General features: G+C 47.2%; 1 protein-coding gene across 1 annotated transcript; it reads left to right on the top strand.

Annotated features, from left to right (window-relative positions):
- Positions 1–12,541: 12,541 nt before the first annotated feature.
- Positions 12,542–12,928, top strand: LOC136503775 (uncharacterized). The gene has a single exon (XM_066498744.1). It carries the CDS (start codon positions 12,542–12,544, stop codon positions 12,926–12,928), a length of 387 nt encoding a protein of 128 aa, XP_066354841.1.
- The last annotated feature ends 434 nt before the right edge of the window (positions 12,929–13,362 follow it).

Below are 13,362 nucleotides of genomic sequence, written 5' to 3' on the forward strand. Positions count from 1 at the left end.
TGAAGGTCAATTTTAGATTTCCGAAGGGTAAGCACGAATTGGTAAAAAAATGCTATCAGGATGATGGGAGAGTCATTCCGACATTGGAGGTTGGAGCTCAACACGAAGTATATTCAAAAGGGGTTAACTCCCTTCAATGAGTTCGACAAAATAACTCCTAGTCAATGGGAGGAGCTCGTGGCTTAGAAGACTTCACCGGAGGCATTGGAGCTCAGTGCCCGTAACACCGAGCTGGCGAAGAGGAACAAACACCATCATCATTTAGGCCCCGGTGGCTACTATGCCAAGGAAGAACAGTTTAGGAAGATGGACGAAGAGGCTGCAGCTGCTGGGAATATCAATGTGATGAATTTGAAGGTACGCTCAAGGAACTGGATATATGCGGGGAGTATAGAATCATCCAGCAGTAATCTTAAGTTTGATAAGCCAGAGACCCAAGAGGCGGTATCAAGGATACTGAAATATGCTGAAGACAGGGAGAAGGGCTCGTTCAATCCTTCCAGAGAGAGGGACGAGCTTAGCCTTGGCTTGGGAAACAAGGAGCACACGGGCCGCACCAGGGGGCTAGGGAAAAGGATGACCTAGAAGCAAGGATTCGAAGAGGACAGGCACATCTATAAGAAACATGGCCGAGACCGGGAGACTAGTCTTGAGCTCCAAGTGAAGGCTCTAGTTGCGAAGGCGTTGGAGGAGCAAGGACTGTCTACGGAGCCACGGATATTAGAGACGCCGTCGGGAGAACTGGCATTAGTTGGTAGCCCTCCGAAAGTTCCTAGCAGCCAAGGTTCCACTGCAGCCACAACCCCAATCGATCGCATACGGGAACCAACTAGTTGCACCTTGGTGTTTCTCAGCGGCCGGCAGAACACTATGATGGAGGTGGCAACGAGTGTGGCACATCCTCCCGGTGGCTTACACCACAATAATAAGATACCTCCGGACTACACTAGGGTCAAGGTGCATACAGTGAAGCCCAAGTTCATGTAGTGGAGGATAGACTACGCAACTCCCGAGGGGCTAGTGTTACTCGGAGACATTATGGGGCAGTTCATCCTCTGGCACAAACGGGACATTATATTGACTGCTTCTTCGCCGCCTCCCCCTCTCCTAAATTTGGAGCGAGTTGTTGAGGTCGGGGAGATATTTTCACCGTCTCGTGACCCCACATTCCTAAGATGCCACATTCTTCCCCGCCTCCTAGCGAGCATGTGCCTGATGAGATGCCACAACCTTCTCCAGCTTGTACCGAGCAAGTGCATCATGAGATACCACAGTCTTCTCAACCAGCATAGCTGATACATGAACAACAAGTGCCTCCTGAAGAAGCTGCAGCACAAGAAGATGAGGGCGTGCCTGAATGGGAACTTCGAAAGAAGCATCCAATCACCATAAGGCCATTTTATGTTCCGATCAAAGACATCTCGTCGGTGTCCAAGTGGTATTCTCATGACCAGTTCAAGCCTGAGAACCAAGTTAAAAAAGTCCCATCATGGGGTTCTGAGGAGGCCGTCACTAGCAAACTCCACCAAATTGCAAAGCAGTATTCAAATGTTGATGCCATCAAATGGTCAAAGGATTGCCCAAAAACATATGAAAGAGGCAAGCCCTTCCTACCAAAATGGGACATCCAGCGCCTACCACTTGGAATGAGAAGGTTCCATGATTGGTACTTGCGTGTTCTCCCAACGAGCATAGATATCATACAAGCATGCTTTTCCACCGGCACATTTGGAAGCCGAGCCGAGAAAATTGTCTTTGACTTCAATGACATGCAAACATGCTTTCACCTAGGAGAAATGGAGATGAATCTAATTCGCATGTGGTGCCTGTAAGTCCTTGTCCTCTCGATATGATATGAATGTAATCTTTGAATTTTGTTGTAACTAACTCACGCCGTGATTTGTAGAATGCAAGTGCACATTGTCAAACAAATGCCAAGTGTAAAAGTCGGGTATGTGAACCCTCAAGCTATAGCCCAAACAAATTTCAATTACCCTAAACGGTGGACACTTGATGCCAAAGAGCTAGCTGCTGCAAAGACTCTTCAGGAGAAAGAGCACATCCGTACGGCGAAACTAAGGGAAGAGTCCCTTAAGGTTACGGCATATATTGCCCTGGCTTTCAAAAATCTCCAACAACACTCTACTATATGGCTACCATACAACTTCGAGTAAGCCCAACTCTATACTTAAAGCTTTGTTCGATATATTTTATTCGATGCAAAAGAGCTTATCTAGTTCTATGATTAAATCCATGCAGCAACCACTGGATTTGTATAGCCGTCGATGTCAGGAGGAGCATGGCATGGGTCTTTGATTCATTAGATAAGGACCCGGCGACATACAAAGACTTCATATTGATTCTCAAGACGTATACATATCGACAATCCTCATTAGCTTATATGTTTGTATACATACTTGTAATGTTCACTTTTGGATACTAACAAGTTATATTTGCTAAAATAATTCGAACAGGGCATTTAGGTTCTATGTCACTAATCATCATGGAAGGCATGATCCAGCAAGGAAGGAAAAGTTGCCTATAAAAACACTATGTGCGGTAAGTGTAACTTACTTCTTTAGTACTCCATTACATGGATGTCAAAAACATTACTTAACATTTTCATATGCAAAACACACAGTGCCCCAAGCAGAAGCCTAGGAGTGTACATTGTGGATACTATATATGTTCTATAATGAGTAACATCGGTGCCTACAGGAGACACTCCTTAAGGGTAAGTTTGAACCTCTTCACCCGTAGTATAAAAACTTCATAAATGGTATGAAATACTAAACCGAAACTTGTTCTCTTGTAGTGGAGAGAAGAGAAAGGAATGAAAAGAGACCCATACAAGGATGACCAACTCTTAGAGCTCGTCGGTGACCTTTGCAACTTCATATTGGACCAGATTGTACACGTCAGAGGCGCCTACCATGACCGAGAGTCTAAGTTAGGTACAAATCCTTAGTACCAACACCTTCGTGAGACTGAAAGACTAGCTCTAGGACGTTGATAATAATGTGTATGGAATTTATATATTTAATGATGGATTGTATATATTCTTGTGAATTTGACATGTAATTGTAGTTTATAGAATACTCTTGTGCTTGTAGTCGTGGTCGTGGGGCGTTCGGCAACGCGAACGCGGTTCGGAACGCTGGTCGTGGGGCGTTCGGCAACGCGAACGCGGTTCGAAATGTTGGTCGCGAGGCGTTCGGCAACGCGAACGCGGTTCGGAACGTTGGTCGTGGCACGTTCGGCAACGCGATTTTGAATTGTAAATTTGATTTTTTTTTGCGGGAAAACGTACTATAAGGGCGGTTCTAGATTGAACCGCCCCTACAAATACCTGTTTGTAGGGGCGGCTGGTAATGCGAGCCGCCCCTACAAATCTATTTGTAGGGGCGGCTGGTAATACGACCCGCCCCTACAAATCAATCTGTAGGAGCGGCCTGGAAACCGCCCCTACAAATGCATAATTTGTAGAGACCCTTGCGTAGGGGCGGCTGGGCAAACCGTCCCTACAAATAGTCTATAACCGCCCCTAAAAACCCTTTTTGATGTAGTGCTTCACAGGTGTCTTCTAAAGAACTGCCACTATAAATATTTACATTGTGGTTTTCCTAAGAAAATCATCACTACAAATGATTTACACGGGTTGTTTTCTTAAGAAAACCACCACTACAAATGATTTTCTAAAATTGCAAATGGGCTAAAAATAGCAAATAAATATTAGAGGAGGCTCGAACGAGGCAGCGCCACACATGGTTCTGAGTGTTTTCTTTCATTTTCACAAGAAATCCATGCATATGCGACCCCTGGAATCGAAATACGGCAGATTTTGAAATGGATATTTAAAGCCCTAAATTGATTCAAATGAAAAATATTTCAACTAAATTTTTTTTATCTCATCAAGATCTACAACTTTGCTTTTGATCATTTTCCCATCGAACGTCATTTTGGAAATTGAAAAAAATATAAATTTTAAAATTATTAATCTTAAAACATAAATTCTGCTACCTAATTGATTTTTCAATGAAAAGGTTATTAACTACAAAGTTGTAGATCTTTTCTAATCCTACAACTTTTATTCAGACCATTTCTCCATCCGAGACCATTTGAAAACTCAAAAAAATAATTTAAATTTATTTGTAATGGTGCGAAGTTAAGAAAATCGTCACTATAAATACATTTTTTACTGGCTGTTTTCTTAAGGCTACCGCCAGTAGAAATCATGTATTTTTATTGGCGATAAACTTAAGAAAAACAGCCAGTAAAAATGAACTTACACTAGCGGTTCATGATCTGGACCCACAGTTTTATTTCTAGTGGCGTCTACAATTTAAAAAACACCAGTAAAAAATAGCAACCAATAAGCGAAAACCAATTGTGTAATAGTGTTTGGTACTCACCGTTGTTAGTGATTTTTTTTTTATAAAGATTCGGTCGAAGTTGGAAAGTTTTATTTAAAATAAGGCTAAAATGACAAACATGAACTTCGGTACATTCATGGGCCGCTGCTGGCTTTTATTCATTCATATATCCATATCCATCCATAGCTAGTCAGGAACTCAGGATGTTGAAGCATTCATGGTGCTGTAAGCTTGCATTCATGGTGCTGTAAGCCTGTAACACGCCAGCTAACAAGCAGCAGCGAAACAACCTACGGCCCAGGCGTATATCTGGGATAACAAGTTTGGTGTCATGCATCAGTCAATGTCTCATGCGGCAGCAACCGTCATAGCAGCACGTCGGGTCGAATTCACACTGTCTGTTTGCAGCGCAGCACCTGCAGTAGACCTCGTCGGCGGCGGTGAGTACTGTAAATAAACAAACAAAAATCAGTGTCGAAAACAAATGAAAATGGTGAAAAACACCACCTACGGCCTTATTTAGTTTCTCCTGTAAAGTTTAGTCCTATCACATCGGACGTTTGACATATGAGTATTAAATATAGACTAAAAAATAACTAATTGCACATATTACGATTAATTTGCGAGACGAATTTTTTAAGCCTAATTAGCCCATAATTTGACAATGTGATGCTACAATAAACAATGCGTCAATGACGGACTAATTAGGCTTAATAAATTCGGCTCGCAAATTACTAATGACTTTTATAATATGTTTTATTATTACTATCCGAACACTTTCATGTGACATCACCCCTAAACGCTAGCCCCTGAATTTAAATACCACCATATGCATGCTATAAAAGATCAATTAATTACCGTTGGGGTGGAGGGAGGCCATGAAGAAGAGCATGGCCACGGCCCAGATGAAGAGCACAAGGATCGCCCTCCTCGTCTTGCTGGCAGTGGCGGCCATGTCGGTCGAGCTCCTCGTCTCCACGTACGCCTCAGAAATGGGAGGGGCTAGTATACGAGAGACCAACCGTGTGTGTGCTTGCTGCTGCTGGGGTTCCCTGGTATGGCATCCCTCTCGCGTGCATTTACATATTTACAGGCAGCCAGGCAGCCGAGCATCACTTTCATACCATATATGTCATACGTGCGGTGAAATTACAGATTAAAATGGGCATATTTCCTTAGCTTGTTTCGATCGACTGAACCGATGCCAGCCGGACGTCGTTATTGATGGGCCAAATCCGATGGCATTCCTTGCTAGATCCCCCAGGTATGTCAGGCAGACGGCAGTAATTCGATTTCGCAACAAGACATTTTGCTATATGCCATGGCGCATGAGTCAGAACATGTAAACAGATACTTAATGCAAAGGCAGAGCACCTGCTTTTTCCCTCTTTTTAGCTTCTAACTATTTCCTTTTTCTCTTGGCTGGGAATGTTTAACCAGCATGTATACCTGATGTACCTGTTCCTTTTCACCTCTACTTAATGCAAAGGCTGAGCACCCGCTGTTTCATGCTAAAAAAAAACAACCGACGTCAGTTTTGAAATCGAACTAGGCTTGTTTTTGCTAGGCCTCAGGCCCAGGCCGAAGAAAACGGCCTGGACCCGTTTTGTAAATGACACGGTCACGCCGAGCAGATATACGGCGCTTTTCTTTCCAGATAAATACAAAGTTAGAAACCTTGCAAATGTTTGCTTTTTTCGATATATACAAACCTTGCAAAGAACCACATTGTGAGGCAAGCAAATGGAACTAGTACTCCAACAAAAGTACAAAACCATATGTAGCTCGGCGCTCAGCAAACGGAGGCAAGAGAAGCCAAGAACCAATTCCAATGTTTTGTTTTGTCTCCGATAGAGTTAGTTAAAGAAATCCTGAAGACCGAACTAGGAGACAAAGGGAGTGAATGGGAACCAAATCAAAATTTCTCTTGAAGTGACTATCCCAAAATCACCATAAAAACACCAAACATGGCAAACATGATGTCCACGAGCAAAACTGGTGGCTGGATGTTCTCGGTAATGACCAAAGAACACAGCGGGACACACACAATGACGGTAAACCACTGGCAACACGGGAACACTCCAAAACCCAAAAACGGAGCTCTCAACTTCAATCATAATGAAGTAAGAGTCCAACTCAATATCCTCTAAGCCAACTGGTGACATGGAGACCGAGAAAAGTTTCTGGGTACTGCTAGACACCCACGGAACAATCGGAAGAAAGAGAAAATAAGGAAAAGCTCCAGCAACCTCAGAAGAACACTTTCAGCTCACAAGTCGCGGAAGTTCAGCGCACGGGAGCAGAAGTTATGCGTTTGAACGCGGCGGAAGTTGGCGTGGAAGTTTAGAGTAGCCTGGAAACCAATGAAGAAAAAGTCAAAACTTGATCAAACGACCTCCGATTGAGCTGCAATTTTGCACATGTCTTCTCTCAGGAGTTACCAAGTTGTCCAAAAAATTTGAGCTTCGAAAGATCAAGGAAACTCCGTAGATTGAGAAATCTTTAGACTGATTCTGCTCAAACCGACTGGCATATGTGTTCTTCAGGTGTCATAGCACATATCCATCCACCCCAATCAATCCCGTGTGCCCCAAAAAACGAAATCACCCAAAACTCAGGAGCAGAGGGTTTGGGAGAGGAAAAACTCAAAAGCAAATTGAAATCATCTTAGAATCAAGAACTCGGATTTCAGTGGAATGATTTCTTTATTTCTCTGAATCAACCAGGTCTGATTCTTTATGGAGGAAACATTACAATGAAAGGATTAAGCACAGCCGAACTGTGGATCTCAACAACAGAAACTAGAGACGGGGAAACCTAGAGAGTGATACTGAAAATGAAAAACTGAAGAGATGGTTGGTTGGGGGCAGCCTCTACCTTATTTATAGAGCTATTACACATTCCCAACACACCCTTAGATGTTTAGGAAGAACCACTTAACCCCTGGGGCAAAATAGTCCAAGTCTTGATCGGTGCATCCAACGGCCACACACTCTTTGTGACTTTGCTTCGCCTAAATGCAAGCTTCGCGATGATGCCATGTGCCTCCTCCTGTTCTTGCCAGAACTCCAACCAGGTTTTGCGGGCTAACCTGAGAAACCTTCCGCCGGTGGTTTTCAGGTCCAAACCACCAAATTGTCCACGCCTGGTTTTGAGGCTCAAACCACCAAACCGTCCTCCGATGGTATTAAGGATGAAACCACCAAACCCCACTGGAGAAGTGTATCTGCTACACCTCCTCCACTCTCTCAACACATGTCACCGTCATCCTTGACCGTCCTATCACCAAGTCCTTCAGCGATCCTGCTTGACTTGGTCATCCACCATCTTGACTTAGTGAACACGGTCTACTCCTCTGCATGTCCTCTTGCTTGTTGATGTCCCCAAGTGTCAGCCACCACGATCAGTCTTCCGGTCATCTTGGTCCCTCATCAAGCCTCACGTCCGTCCTTCACCGCTCCTAGTCCATCGGCACAACACGTGTATACTTGACCATCACCATGTCTATCGACCATCTTCGAGCTCCACACCTGCGCACCAACACAGCCAAGAGACATGTTGCACACGCATACTCACGCCATGGTTAATCTCCAAACTAAACCAAAGTTGTTCATCTCTGACAATCATTCACAAACTCGACACACAAGGGCACATGTCAACCTCGTGTTTGTGATCTCCCCCTTAATGAGTGCATTGTCAACACCAACACACGAAAATGGATCAGAAGCAAAAATAAAAGGGTATAACTCACTCAAATGACCAAAAGCCAAAGAAAAGTCAAAATGGGGTCATTTGAAATGAGCAAAGCTTGGTCCCCAAAGAAAAGGGCAATAACTCGACGCAACTAAACAAAACACAACTAGTCCTCAAGAAGACGCAGAATAGGCTCAACACCACTAGCTAAGCAGAAAAGCAGAACTCACCAAAGTTAGAGCAACGCAAAGCTGGAAACCAAAGCTAGTCCCTCCAGAAGAGGCAAAGGCTCAACACAACTAGCAAACCAGCTTCAAATGCAACTCCCCCTGAAATGATGCATTCACTCTCCAAATGCAACAATGCAAGCTCTATGTGTGTTAACTCTCCCCCTTGTTGATACATGCACACATCAATTAACCAAAAATTGCAACTCCCCCTCAAAACATGTTATGAGTATCTATGGAATGCACAAATGCAGGAGTTTCAGGAGTAGATCATTCAAAATGAAAGATGCTCTAAGTGACATTGTCATGTGAGTAAAACAATTAATCCAAGTGCTAGCGTATGCTCAAGCTGATCATAGTATTCAATTGTGAGTTGAAAAGCATTTTGAGCCAATTTTAGTCTTGAGAAAGAATTCACCACAGAATTAGCACTTAGCATGTATAAGGAAATCAACAAGTGCTCTCAAATCTATACAAGGTGAGCTACCCCAAGCTAGTGTCTAACCATCATGCCACAAAATGAACTCAAAACTTGTGTTTTTCATCAAATTTTCATTTCATTCATTTTTCACAAGTAATATATAAGGCATGTGAATGCGAGAGATTGTAAGCACTATCTTGCCAAACTTTTCAACTGGGTGGAGCCTATGTCAAGTCAATTAGGAGCTCAAAACATCGATTTTGGTTATACACTACACTGCTCAAGTTCACCTCAAGTGCAATGAGAAGCAGTCTAGATATAGTGAGGTGTTGTCGGGTATTAAGATTAAGGATACTCGGAAGAAGGAAGCTGATGGCCATGAACACTAACTCCCTTGAATGGTCAAGAGTGTATCCTGGTCTTGCCTGGCCCCAAGGGTACGAGCTCCATCTCATCCGACCTCGAGGGCGCAGGATCCGGGTCACCCGACCTCAAGGGCGTGGGCTCTGTCTTGCCTGACCCCTTGGGCAAGAGCCCTATCATGTCTGACCCTGAGGGCACGGGATCCACTTCATTGACCCTGAGGGCGCGGGCTACGACGCGCCCGACCCCAAGGATGCGAGTTCCATTCCGTCAGGTCCCTCAAAGGGGGATTTTGCCTCACCCGACGGGGTCCATACCGCCCCCAACCACTATGGATCTTAGAGTACGGACCCTGGGTCAAACTCCTGACACCAAAAAGGGATTAGGCGTGTCCTAACGTGACCCGCAGCCATGATGGGCCATGCCTAAGGACACACGTCGCCAACAGCATCGGGCATACCGGCGCTATGCTACCTAATCCTTGTATGGTCTCCGATGGGTGTCTGTTACCCCCATTCCGCCTGCCACATGGGATGGAGCGCCACGACCAGCTGACGACATCAGCATACAGCACCAGTGATGAAAAGAGTAACGACATGGAATCGCCCCCGTCATGATCTATAGGGCGGCGGGACCCACATGAAGGAAACGAAGGGTGCTGCGACCACAGAGGCCTTCTGTTTTCCTCACCTATCTCTCTCGCTCTCTCTCGTGTAACCTGTATCTTCCCCTTTGTCTATAAAAGGGGAAGCAGGATGCCCCCGGAAGGGTAGGAGACGGGCAAGGCACGACGCCTCTAAGACATAACGCCCACATGACTCATTAGTGAGCAGACGATCCTTCCACCAGAGACTTGGGACCGACTCCCTCTCTCCCCTGTTTGTATCCCCTACTACAAGCCAGTGCTGGTAACACGAGCAGTAGCAAACTGGACGTAGGGACACTCTGCCCGAACCAGTATAAATCATTGTGTCCTCCGAGCACAGCCATTTGGGTCAGACGTGCAAATCGCAAAATTTACTAGTCGGTGATCCAAAACACCAACAGTTGGTGCGCCAGGTAGGGGCCTTTTGCGTGTCTTGTTGTCCACAATAGGCCATAGATGGCCAACCATGGCATGGGTTGCGTCCCGGGCGCGCACGTGCGCTTTGGGAGCCTGGATTTATTCGTCACCGTGGAGGGAAAGCTGGCACGGGCTCCTACCCCCGTCCAACTTATTCGCTCCACCAGCCTCGATGCAACCATCGAGGCCCTCAAGGAGCTGCAGCTGCACGCCCTGAAGGCCCATGTTCTCCCAGGAGCGACCAGCTCCTTGGCTTCGACTACGAGAGGCTGGAGCACCAGCTCGAGGCCTTCCTAGGACCCCGACCATCCTGGGAGGACCTACGCTGTCTCACCTTCTCATTCGCCAACGTCATGACGTAGCTTGCCGGAGGAGAACCACTCTCCCCGGAATGCCTCACCCGGGATGCCCCTATAGCGTTCCCGTTTGGTCTGTGCAACGTCGCGAGGACCATTGGTCACCTCGCGGTGTAGCGCATGCACCCGTCCCCCATGGATGATGAATTCATGGGTATGATGGACTATGTCATGGAATCTTTCCATGACCTTCTCATGGGAGATTCAGAGACGATCTCTGACTCTAACTTCAGTAGGGAAAGCCATCACCCCTCGCGAGAATGCTTCATGGCTGACACCCCAAGGGGTGCGTCGAAAACATCCATGGGGGAGGGGTTGCTCCTACGAATGACCCTAACGATGATGTTGAGGGAGATGCAAGGGCCCGTGAGTAGAGCAACTGAGGGCATGACATAAGAAGATCGAGGATGTGCGACTCTAGCTAGAGCAGGAGCGCGCATAGCTCGACTGTGAGATTGAACGCCGCAGAGACGGTGGCCATGCGCGCGCCATCGCCTGTGACAAAAACCGAAGGATTATCGAGGATGACGAAGGACTCCTGTACTTCGCCCAAGCGAGCCAAAACATAGCTGCCATGATGGCCTTGCTCTGAGGGCTCCTAAAGCCCACGACACCCAAAGACCATCGGGCCCATCGCAAGATACGAGTGCTGCTCGAACACGCGGTGGTGCAGCAGGCGAAAAGCTTGCTGTCTCGGCGACATGAGCTCGATGCCAGTCAGCGCGTGTCTTCAGGATGTCATGGCCAGGACGTATCCGCCCACTAGGCACCGTGCAATGGTAGGGGGCTTGCCATGGTCCCAGTGCATGAGTGTCTCGGCCCCAACCATGACGCACATAACACCCTAGACACCTGTAGGCACGAATGGGGTGACAAGAGAGAGGAGGCCAACCATGGCTACCATCCTCGTCATGGCGGACGCTATGATAGCGGTGAAGATCAGAGCCCAAGCCCTGACTTATCGGGGCCTAGGCTTTCGACCGGCACATCCTCAATGTGGCTTTCCCACCGCGGTATCAACTGCCGACCAACATCCCAAAGTACTCCAGGGAAATGAACCCTATCCTATGGCTCGAGGACTACCGGCTTGCTTGTCAAGACGGTGGCGCAGATAGTGATTACTTCATTATCCGCAACCTCCCCTTGTTCTTGGCCGATTTGACATGAACATGGCTAGAGCACCTTTCGCCCAACCGGATTCAAAGTTGGGCGAACTTGAAGGAGACCTTTGTGAAAAACATCCAGGGCACCTACACGTGCCCTGGGAACCATTGGGGTCTGAAAAATTGCCAATAGAAGTCCAGAGAGACTCTCCGCAAGTATATCCGACGCTTCTCTAGGCAATGCAATTGTTGCCTGATGTCGCCGATGCCGACATCATCGGAGCCTTCTTGTCTAGGACCACCTATGAGTCCCTAGTCCACAAGTTAGGATGTAAGGGCCCTCAGACCACCAAGGAGCTCCTTGACATTGTGACTAGCCATGCCTCAGGCGAAGAGGCGGTCGGAGTGATTTTTGATTGCTCCAAGGGCAAGGCGAGGTGGGACGAGGATGTCGGCAAGGGCACCTCCAACCGCCCCAACAAGAAGAAGAGCAAGTAGCAGCACGAGGGCTCACTCATGGCCATTGCTGAGCAGAAAGGTGGACGAGCACCCATCGATAATGCCCCCGACCACTTCGAGAAGCTTCTTGAAGGGCCATGCTTGAATCACGCCTTCCCCATCAAGCATCTATACAAGGACTATGCCCTCATGAAGTGCTTCCTATCTGGCAGCTCTGACAAAGGGAACCAGAGGAAGAAGCCAGAGCTAGCGACAGACAACGCTAAGGGGAAGGATGGCGGTTTTCTAACCCTACATGGCTTCCTCATGATCTTTGGTGGACCGGTGGCTTACGACTCCAAGCACCACCAAAAGATTGTGCGTCGTGAAGTCTACTTGGCTGAGCCAGCCGCACCGTCATTCCTCCAATGGTTGGAGTCCACCATCACATTTGATTGATTCGACCACCTGGAAAGCATCCCGTAGCCAGGAAGGTATCCGCTCATGGTCAACCTGATCATCGGCAAGAAGCGGCTCACCAAGGTATTGATGGATGGAGGCAGTGGCCTCAACATAATGTATGCGAAGACACTTGATGCCATGGGCATCTATCGGTCATGCATCCAACCGATCGAGGCTCCTTTCCATGGCATCATGCTGAGGAAACAGGCCATACCACTTAGGCAGATTGACCTACCCATCACCTTTGGGGATCTGACCAACTATAGGATGGAGACCCTCACCTTCGAGGTGGTTGGGTTCCATAGAACCTACCACACTGTCCTAGGACAACCATGCTACACGAAGTTCATGGCCGTCCCCAACTACACCTACCTGAAGCTCAAGATGCCATGCCCGTGTGGAGTCATCACCATTGGCACCTCATTCTAGCGCGCTTATGAGTGCGAAGTTGAGTGCTGTGAGCATGCCTCGGCGATGATCGCCTCCGAGGAGCTCACGGTCATCAAGGAGGGGACCACCGAGGAAGCGCCCGACTCCAAGCGGTCGGCTAGATCTTTTGAGCCCATGGAGGGCATCAAGGAGGTCCTCATAGACCCTAGCAGCTTCGAGGGCAAGATAGTCCACATTGGCACCATGCTTTCCTCCAAATAAGAAAGTACGCTCATCGACTTCCTCCACGCCAACATAGACATCTTCACGTGGAAGCCCTCAGACATGCTGGGCATTCCAAGGTAAGTCGCTGAGCACACCTTGAAGATTAGGCTAGGCTCCAAGCCGTTGAAGCAGCGCCTACGTCGCTTCGATGAGGAGAAGCCAGGGCCATCGGCAAAGAGATCACAAATCTTTTAGCAGTCAGATTCATC

Source organism: Miscanthus floridulus, chromosome 14 (genome assembly GCF_019320115.1).
Source record: "Miscanthus floridulus cultivar M001 chromosome 14, ASM1932011v1, whole genome shotgun sequence".
Taxonomy (NCBI): domain Eukaryota; kingdom Viridiplantae; phylum Streptophyta; class Magnoliopsida; order Poales; family Poaceae; genus Miscanthus; species Miscanthus floridulus.